The following is a 10,264-nucleotide window of genomic DNA, read 5'->3' on the forward strand; positions in this document are numbered from 1 at the left end:
TCTCCATCATCATCTGCTTTCTGTGTGTCACAACCAGGGCCACCGACAGCCTTGGCTGGGCTCAGGAAATCATCTAAAAGGGCCCCCCACCCAAATGTAATGGGAACTTTATTCTGGGCCCCCTCTCTTCCTGGGCCCAGGACAAGTAACCCCTTTGTCACCCCCCTGTTGACTTCCCTGGACACAATGATCGAGTCGGGCCGTCAAGTCGCATTGGTGGAAGCTCTGGAAATTAGCAGTTAGTCACGGCTGTGGATCGATTACTTCTCCACACTCATGACTTGGCCAGTTCATCTTCCTCTGCAGATATTATGAGGAAGGAAGTATTACTGTGGGCACTTCAGGAAAATGAGACTTCATAATTTTGGAACAAGCTTATTCATTTTTGACTTGGTAGCAGTGAGGCAGAGGGAGAGAAAATGGCTATTCATTTTTTGTCATACTTGCAGGTAAAAAAAATGTGTTCAGTCTGCTCTGAACAAACTACTGACTCACTAAAATCAGAGAGTAAAAAGGTAGAGAGGCGAGGGAAAGCGAAAGAATGGAGCAAAGAGGAAAGGATGAGAAAGAATCAGTGAGAAAGAGGCAAAGAGACAGAAAACAGAGTGAGGGGAAGGAGTGAAAGTGGAGAAAGAAAGAAAGAAAGAAAGAAAGAAAGAAAGAAAGAAAGAAAGAAAGAAAGAAAGAAAGAAAGAAAGAAAGAAAAAAAGAAAGAAAGAAAGAAAGAAAGAAACAAGCAGAGAGAGAGAGATGGTAGACTCACGTCGCTGGTGGCAGTGTATGCAGACGATCTGTCGTAAAGGCACAGTCAGGGCATAGTCCCAATACACACTGCCGGACAGAAAAGGAGAAAACAAAATAAATGTAAATGCACCTTGCAGATAGACATGTGTAAATGTGAAAACTGTATAGTGTATACCTTTGTATGTGGATATTGTATGTATATCCTGCTGGACACCCTACTTTCTTCCCTGGAACAATCCTGACACTTTCCTGGACACTAAAACTCCAACATTTAGTTGGACTAAGACAATACAGAGTGTCAAAAACCAAATGACACATTATTACAACAGTGATAAACTTCAATAATGTGTCATTATTGTGTCTGACATGTGTCATATAATTCCTGTGACAGTTACGTGACACCGTTATGTGGACCTTGTCATATTAAGTGATACCACAGATTTGCGTCAGAGCATATAAACATAGTGACTGTGTTCCCGAGTAGAAGATCTTGGCTTACATGGTGAAAACTAGGGTGTCAATATTTCAGAGTAAATGTCAGATTACAGAGTACAAGACTGCTCTACAGTGGAGGAAAACTGCTCTACAGCGAAGTCCAAAGTCAGAGTCAAAGCGGGACAGTGTAATTTAAGTTTTACAGCTCTTAATAATATGGAGAATTACACAAACCAAAAAGTAAAATTAACACTGTTATGGAGTTAAATTATATCATTCCAGAGTTAAGTTCAAATCCTTGAGAGTTATATTAACACTTGTATTTTTTTCTGTGTACCTCTTGTCCAGGTCACAGTCCCCCAGAGTGCCGTTGATCAACTGGTTGGGGGTCCACTTCAGAGTCAGGGTCTCCGTAGTCTGGTGCAGAGACAGGTACCCTCGCAGAACCTCCATGTCCTTCTTCTGAATGAGAGAGAGAGAGAGAGAGAGAGAGAGAGAGAGAGAGAGAGAGAGAGAGAGAGAGAGAGAGAGAGAGAGAGACTATGTTCATACTGACATTGTAGCTTGTTACAGCCCCATCCTTTGCTGGGTAAGATTTCTGATGGGCTAACTTAGCCCTTGTTAAGATATCCATTACTTACTCTGCTACCTGTGCAAGACCAAAGTAGAGTATGTGAGAAGAGAAAGAAAGAAAGAAAGAAAGAAAGAAAGAAAGAAAGAAAGAAAGAAAGAAAGAAAGAAAGAAAGAAAGAAAGAAAGAAAGAAAGAAAGAAAGAAAGAAAGAAATTCTGATGGCCCGTGCCCTAACTACCAGTAAATCCAATGCCAGGAGGAGGCAGAGTAAAAGAGAGAGAATGAAGAAAAGAGAGAAAGGGGGAAAGGGAGGATATGGCTGAGCCAGTATGTCTCTCTTAAGAGCAGTGGCCACCAGTAATGACCACAGGATCCAAATATCAGCTTTCATGTGTAAATCTCATTACAATTGAATCCGGCCTCCCCGAGTCCAGCTGCCTCATTTCACCATTGACGCAGCTTGGGGCCAGGCTGCCTATATCCAATACACACCACACCCTGATCTATCACACAGGGAGATACACACACACACACACACACACACACACACACACACACACACACACACACACACACACACACACACACACACGCACACACACACACACACACACACAACACACACACACACACACACACACACACACACACACACACACACACACACACACACACACACACACACACACGCACGCACGCACACGCACACGCACACACGCACACACCTCAACTTCTACTGTATATACACACAGCAGACCCTGATCTATCAAAGAGGAGGACACATGAACACACACGCACGCACACACGAGAACACACACACACGCACAAACAAACACACACACACACACCTACACACACACACACACACACATGCACTCCGCCCCCACATCTCACATGCTGTCTAATCCTCTCCAGTCATGGCCACAGGGCCAGGCCACAGTAGTGTCTACCAGGGCTTCACCTGGCTGCTGTGGACCTGACCTCTACCACAGACCTGTCTCTCTGAAGAACGAGAGGAGCGCTCACAGGGAATAGAGGAGCAGAGAGGAGGGGAGAGGAGAGGAGAGGATGGAAGAGAGAGGGTACAGGAGAGTAGGGCAGAAAAGAGGAGAGGAGAGAGTAAAAGTAAAAGGAGAGGTGAGGAGAGGAAAAAGGGAAGAAAGAGCATAAGAAGGTGAGATGAAATGCAGTAAATGAAAGGAGAAAGGTGCATCACAGGGAGAAGAGGAGGATGAATAGGAAGAGGAGAGGAGAGGAGAGGAGAGGAGAGGAGAGGAGAGGAGAGGGGAGGGGAGGGGAGGAGAGGAGAGGAGAGGAGAAGAGAGGAGAGGAGAGGAGAGGAGAGGAGAGGAGAGGAGAGAGATTACAGGAGTGCAGAGCAGGGGAGAGGAGAGGAACCCAATCCCTAACCTGAGACTAAAGTAAAGCAGTAAAGGAGGAAAGATTTGCAAAAAAATAGGAGAGGAAATACAGAGGGAGAGAAAAGAAGAAAGAGCAAAGTTTGAGATTAACGTGCATGCCAACAAGAGCAAATTGAAAGAAAAGAGGGAAAACATCAAGAGGTGAGGTGAGAGGAAGAGAAGATGTGAGTGGGAGGAGAGGTTGTGAGACTGATCTCGCCCCACCACTCCCTCTCCAACACCCCCCCCCCCTCATGTTTATATCCCCATCTCTCCCCTGCCTGCCTGCCTGCCTGACGGCGTGGGGGCTGGATCAATGGCTGGCTCTTTTAATCTGGGCTTAGTTCACACAACCATCACACAGTTCACCTGCAGGAACACCCCCCCACCCCCACCCACACACACACACACTTTGCAGAGCCCCTGTGAAGGACACCCAGGCACAGACACAAACACATACAGTCTCTGCCAGTGAGATACTGTACGGTAACAGTGTGAGACACTACCTGTGCTTGTCTGTTGTGTTTTGCTTAAAGGGTGTTGAAATTCTCTAATTCTCTCTCTCTTTCACACACACACTCTCTCTCTACCTCTCCCTGTCGTTTCTGTCTGTATCAGTCTTTCACACTCAGTCTTGGTCACGTACACGCATGCAAAAGAAGGTCAGTAAATCACTGATACACTCTCTCTCTCTCTCTCTCTCTCACACACACACAGACACACAGACACGCGCACGCGCGCACACACACACACACACACACACACACACACACACACACACACACACACAACACCACTCACCGGTTGGACCAGCACGTTGTTCTTGCCGTAGAGCAGGTGTACCCGTGAGTTCTGGTGAAGTGACTCCACATACTCGCGCGCTGAAGCAGCAAACTTGTCCTCCGTCATGTTCCCACTAGACTGCCTCTTGCGGATCTGCAGACACACAGTCAACAACAACAACAACAACAACCATCAAAATTCCCACAAAACATATTTCACCGCGTTCGTCTCCTCTGATCAGTGCTTTCCAGTCGGGATTCTGCAGTGTTTTAGCTCTTTAAACACTTGCTATCTGTTTCTACAGTAAAACCTAGATCCATGTTCCATAAATATAATACTGTGTTAAAATATCTGTGTTTCGTGAAGTGATTCGCTGTAGTAGTAAAACAGAGCAGGGTGAATTAATGTTTTGACTATTCATTCTCTTGCTATCTTCATGGACAGGTATGTCACTTCCTGTATGTCAACAAAACAACAGGGTGATTGTCTCAGGAATGAGGAAATAGTAGGATAGTAACAATACACCATGCTGTTCTGGCTGTTCTCCCAAACAAAAGTGTTACAGTAGTGATGAATGAGCATTTAAAACAATGTGGCAGCTTGTATGCACCTTGCATGCACCTTGTATGCACCTTGCATGCACTGCTGACTTTCCCTTCCTGCCCCTACACTCCACCCCACTCTCCGCATGATCTCTCTACATCATCTATTTACATTTTAAATACTTTCAGGCCCATAATAACATCTTCTGTCAATGAGCACACTGAGGCAAACTGACCATCATTCAAGTTGCATATTAATAGACTTCTGGATCTTAAATATTCATTCATTCATTCATTGCTGAGTGGGACAGTGCAGTGTGTCACTTTCTGAGTATATTATTAACGAAGACACATATTGTGTTTCCTCCCCACCCCTCTCTCAGTACCCTCTTCTCTTCACCTAATATGGGTTATATTATTAATGTATAACTATTCCCTCTCTACCCCCTCCCTTACTTAGCATGGCATATACAGTCCCAGGAAAAAGTTTGTACACCCTTTGAAATGTCTTACCTTTCTGTCAAAATTGGTCATAAAACATGGTCTGATCTTCCTAGAAATCACAAGAAGGAACAACCAGAGTCTGCTTTAACTAATTCAACCCAAACATTTACAAGTTTTCATATTTTCATTGGTCATAAGATGCAAACATTCACAGAACAGCAAGGCATAAGTAAGTACACCCTTGCATTCAATAGGTTTTAACCCTAAGTTAGTCGCAATCACCTCACCCAGATGTTTCCTGTAGTTGCAGATCAGATTAACAAAAACAATCTGGATGTATCTGGTCTCCCTCTTCTTTAGAAAACTGCCTCTCGTCAGCAAGGTTTGTGGGATGTCTGGAGTGCATAGCTTTCTTGACTTGATGCCATAATCTCAATTGTTTTTTGTCAGGGCTTTGACTGGGCTATTCCAGAATGTGTATTTCATTATTATGAAGCCATTCTAAAGTCGATTAGCTTCTAAAGTATGGGTTGTTGTCACACATCAGCACCCATCCTCTTGTGTGCTTCAACTGTGTGACAGACTACCTCACTTTTTTTCTGTAAAATATCTCGATAAACTTCTGAGTTCATTGTTCCACTGATAATAGCAAACTGAAAAGGGCCTGAGGCAGCAAGGTAGCCGCATATAATGATGCTCCCGCCACCATACTCAAGGGTGGAGATGATGTTTTGGTGAAGGTGTGGTTGTCCAGTTCTCCTCCAAACATGACATTGTGTGTTCCCCTGAACAATTCAACTTTGGTTTCAACGTTGGTCTACAGAATATTTTGCAGTAATTCTATGAAGCATATAAATGTTTTTTTTTGCAAATCTCAAAGGTGCAGCAATATTTTTTTGGACAGAAACCCCATTCATTTTAGATTGGCAGAATGAATCCCATTTTAAGCTATTCTTGGTTACATCTCCTCTTCTGAGTATGGTGGCGGGAGCATCATTATATGCAGCTACCTTGCTGCCTCAGGCCCTTGACAGTTTGCTATTATCAGTGGAACAATGAACTCAAGTTTATTGTGATATTTTATAGAAAAAACGTGAGGAAGTCTGTCACACAGTTGAAGCACACAAGAGTATGGGTCCTGAAATGTGACAACAACCCATACTTTAGAAGCTAATCGACTTTAGAATGGCTTCATAATAATGAAATACACATTCTGAAATAGCCCAGTCAAAGCCCTGACAAAAAACAATTGAGATTATATGGCAATGAAGTCAAGAAAGCTATGCACTCCAGACATCCCACAAACCTTGCTGACGAGAGGCAGTTCTCTAAAGAAGAGGGAGACAAGATACAAACAGATTGTTTTGTCAATCTGATATGCAACTAAGGACAAGTCTGGTTGATGATATTGCAACTAACTGAGGGTTAAAACCTACTTAATGCAAGGGTGTACTTACTTATGCCCTGCTCTCCTGTGAATGTTATGGCCTTATGACCAATAAAAATATGATAACATGTAAATGTTTGGGTGGAATTAATTAAAGCAGACTCTGATTGATCCTTCTTGAGATTTCCGGGAAGATCAGACCATGTTTTATGATCAATTTTGACAGAAATGTAAGAAATTTCAAAGGGTGTACAATCTTTTTCCTGGGACTGTATACGTATATAATATTAATATATATTAATCAATATACCGTTTTATGTTCCGTCCACACCCCACTCCCCTTTCCCATCCTAATCTCTAGTGTGGGCTATATCATCAGTGAGTATACTGTATTTATGTCCCCACATCCACCCCACCCTCCTTCCCCTCTCTCACCCCGAGCGTGGGCCTGCGGCTGGGGGAAGACTCTTGTCCTCGGTGGGCGCCATGGATACGGTGCCTCTGGACAAGCTCATTGGCCGAGGGGTCCGTCCAGAAGTGATCAGAGGTCTTCAGTTTGGTGTACTCCAGTGCACAGGGACCAACTGCACACACAACATGGAGACAGGCACGGTTAGCCCCTTCATGCCAGGGCTTTGAAACAGATTTTTTCTTCTATTGGGTGCATTCCGAATAGAAGCAGAATTTTAACGTTTCCGGGTTCGTGTTCCACCATTAAATACACATTCCTGAACCTGTACATGAAAAAAATAATAATTCCTGAAACAATTAATATATACATGTTTTTCTCTTTAGAATATTCCTGCAATTAAATAAAAACAATTGATGCAAGTCAAAGTCAAAGTGACTAGTGAGCCCTGGTGCTATGCCACTCAGCAGGCAACAACAAAATCAGAGGAAAGAAAATAGTTTTTCTGGTTTCCGGTTTCGTTTCGGTTCCATGCAAGATAGAAAAAGTTCCGTTATTCATTCCTTGGACCTGTGTCCTCCTTGAAAACAAGATGTTACATCTCAACTCTAATTAACTGGAAATAGATGATAGATATGAAACACCATCATCACAGTCAAAACGTAATATTACAGAGGCAACACAGAGCCCGTGCATGCAGGGCAGTTTATTCTGCAACAAGAGCATAATATATGCGTGCAACACAGAGACAGCCCCAGTAAGACCGTAATATCGCAGCATATAAAAAGACGCTTAGCTATTTCATCCACTTCCTCATTTTGCCAAAATGGCTGGTCAGCAGAGAGCACTGAAGCTTAAAGTGGCAATCAACCTCACAGTGCTCTCCAGTGTGTTATGTGCATTACATTCACTCTGGGTAGACCACATCATTTCACTGACTGGCCCATTTCTAACCACATACAGTAGTCATCATAACATCATAACAGCAGGCAAACTCATGAAATATTGCTGACTATTAGGAACATTAAAAACCTTGAGATGTCCCAGAGGAGGTGTATCACAATATGAATTTCTATAGTTCTAAGTAGTTCAACAATACTGAGTACATTTTTCACATATAGAGTTCTATATTTCTATTGTTTTGTCTTTTTTAACCAGCATTTTTTCTTGTGTTCTGAATCAGCCATTACAGTAGCTGAGGATGTGTATCTCAGTGTGCAGCAAGAGAAGACTTACCCAGCAGAGCAGCAAGGATGGGGCCAAACACTGAGTCGTGCATCAGCGCCTCCCTCTCATAGTACTTACTAAGGAGACAGGAAGAGACACAAGCAACACCCAATATGAGTTTACATGTGGAACCATCACATGGCTGACTATGATAGGTAGGTTTTTTTTTCTAGTTTTGGTCTACTCCAGAGATCTGTGTTTCTCCCATAGAAGACCCAAACAAAAAATCAAAGCATTTTGAAGTGTTTCAATATAAACAGAAACAATATGGCTCTCATATCCTCCTTGATGATTACCCCCTTTGTATTCCATAATTAATATCCCTTTAGTCAGGCTCAGTGACATTCACAGTCATTGAAGTCAAATGCGGAAAAGCAAAACTGCTGATATTGAGGACACAAATCTGCAGAATGAGGTCACAATTCTTACTATAACACCGAACAATAAGCTGAAAAGTGATATTGCTGAGCTGTGGCAGACGTTCTTTCACACTGTTACAACATATCACTGAAACGACTTATTTTAAAGTTGAAAAACATGTTGCTTTAAAGTGCAACAGATGTCTGAGAGCATTCAGTGATATAAAGCTGCAGACAGAGCAGTGGCAGACAGACAGACAGACAGGCAGACAGACCTGGTCACCTGACCTCCTATTTGGTCTCACCATGGCTTTCCATATGTTTACATTTTCTCATAATAATTCACTTTTTTATCTTAATTCATTTTGAACTTAATATTTATCAAATGTTTATAATTTTCCTCCTTGCATTTTCTATTTATTTCATCCCATTTATACATACACATCTATTCTGAATGTCTGTAATACTTAATAAAGAAAACCCAACAAATAAACAGATTTTAAAAAGACAGGTAGACCTGGAGTTGTCCACGATGTACTGCACGATCTTGTCCAGAACCTTCTGGAAGAGTGCGGTGCGGAGCCAGATGTGCTTGAGGGCCTGTGCTGAGAGGGGCTGGGGGCCGCGGCCCGCCGATGAGCCCTGCCTACGCAGGGGCTCCTGCTGGCCTGCTGTGCTTGGGGTCCTCCTGTGGACAGAACGGTACACACACACACACGGTACACACACACACGGTACACACGCACACACACACACACACACACACACACACACACACACACACACACACACACACACACACACACACACACACACACACACACACACACACACACACACACACACACACACACACACACACACACACACACACACACACAGATTAGATTGAGTGAGTGAGGCAGATCAATAACCCAATTTCAGGCTCGGCATATTCAATACACTGGTGTAGTGTAGTGTGAATGAGACAGAGGGTGTTTTGTAAAGATAAATGCATGTAAACACTGTTTATGCACTTCATTCAATAACGAAACACAATGCACTTACTAAATAAAGAAATAAAGAAATAAAGAAATAATAAACAAATACATGGATTAAATAAAATAGCACCTAACTGAGACAAAGGCTGCACCACGTAAAATGCATTTACAACCTTTTGAGTCCACCACATCCTTTCTTCTGAGGCTGACTACGGCACAAGCTACTGTACAAAATGAGAAAATGTGTAATCACGTGTTCCATTGTGCTACAGACTCTCCCTTCGTCCTGCACCCAAATTACTTCAGGTGGATGTGAGTGATATAATCTTATCTATAAACACCCTGCACACATGAATTAGCGGTGTGATTGAGATACTTTACTTTACAGTCCAAAATTAAGGAAATTACCATTGAGCAGACATTTTACCCAATTTTACCCAACAGACTGCAAACCCATGTTTCCTTCAATCATTGTGTACACAAGTGCAAGTGAGTTGAAGTCCAAGGGCAGTAAATTAAGTTCAGTTAAAAGCATTTTATGAGTACAGTATGCTTCTCTTGTGGTCTGTTCTATTAGAACTGTTTTTTTGTCGTGCAGCACTGTGGTCAACTGATATTGCTTGTAGTACTTTACACCCGAACAATGCTTTATGAAAATTAAATTGACAGACATTGACAGCAAAGTGAATTTAGAGGTACCTTTCGACCCGTTACATGATGAACCGCGGCAATAGTTTTGGAAACAATTGAGTGCAACCGAGTTCAAGTCCAAGGCTGCCCAGCAAAGTGAATTCAGAGGTACCTTTCACCATGTTATAACTCGATGAACCGCTGAACTGATTCTGGAGACCTTATTTATTACGGGTTTAAAAATCTTGCTATCCAAGGACCAGGCTTTTCAGGGCAACTCAGGACAGCAGGTGTGTGTGTGTGTGTGTGTGTGTGTGTGTGTGTGTGTGTGTGTGTGTGTGTGTGTGTGTG

General features: G+C 42.9%; 1 protein-coding gene across 4 annotated transcripts in view; it reads right to left on the reverse strand.

Moving 5' to 3' along the window:
- The window catches only part of sgsm2 (small G protein signaling modulator 2), an 87,674-nt gene that overhangs the window by 28,717 nt on the left and 48,693 nt on the right, over positions 1-10,264 (reverse strand). For 2 of the 4 annotated variants that reach the window (XM_063204833.1, XM_063204830.1), the window contains exons 4-10: positions 8,821-8,991; positions 7,954-8,021; positions 6,744-6,892; positions 3,954-4,088; positions 1,517-1,641; positions 920-1,024; positions 764-831 (exon numbers count right to left, since the gene is read on the reverse strand). In XM_063204833.1, the coding sequence (XP_063060903.1) occupies positions 764-831; positions 920-1,024; positions 1,517-1,641; positions 3,954-4,088; positions 6,744-6,892; positions 7,954-8,021; positions 8,821-8,991 (821 nt within the window). The remainder of the gene's footprint in view (positions 1-763; positions 832-919; positions 1,025-1,516; positions 1,642-3,953; positions 4,089-6,743; positions 6,893-7,953; positions 8,022-8,820; positions 8,992-10,264) is intronic. The other 2 variants (XM_063204834.1, XM_063204832.1) reach the window with 1 other exon arrangement.

Source organism: Engraulis encrasicolus, chromosome 8 (genome assembly GCF_034702125.1).
Source record: "Engraulis encrasicolus isolate BLACKSEA-1 chromosome 8, IST_EnEncr_1.0, whole genome shotgun sequence".
Lineage (NCBI taxonomy): Eukaryota > Metazoa > Chordata > Actinopteri > Clupeiformes > Engraulidae > Engraulis > Engraulis encrasicolus.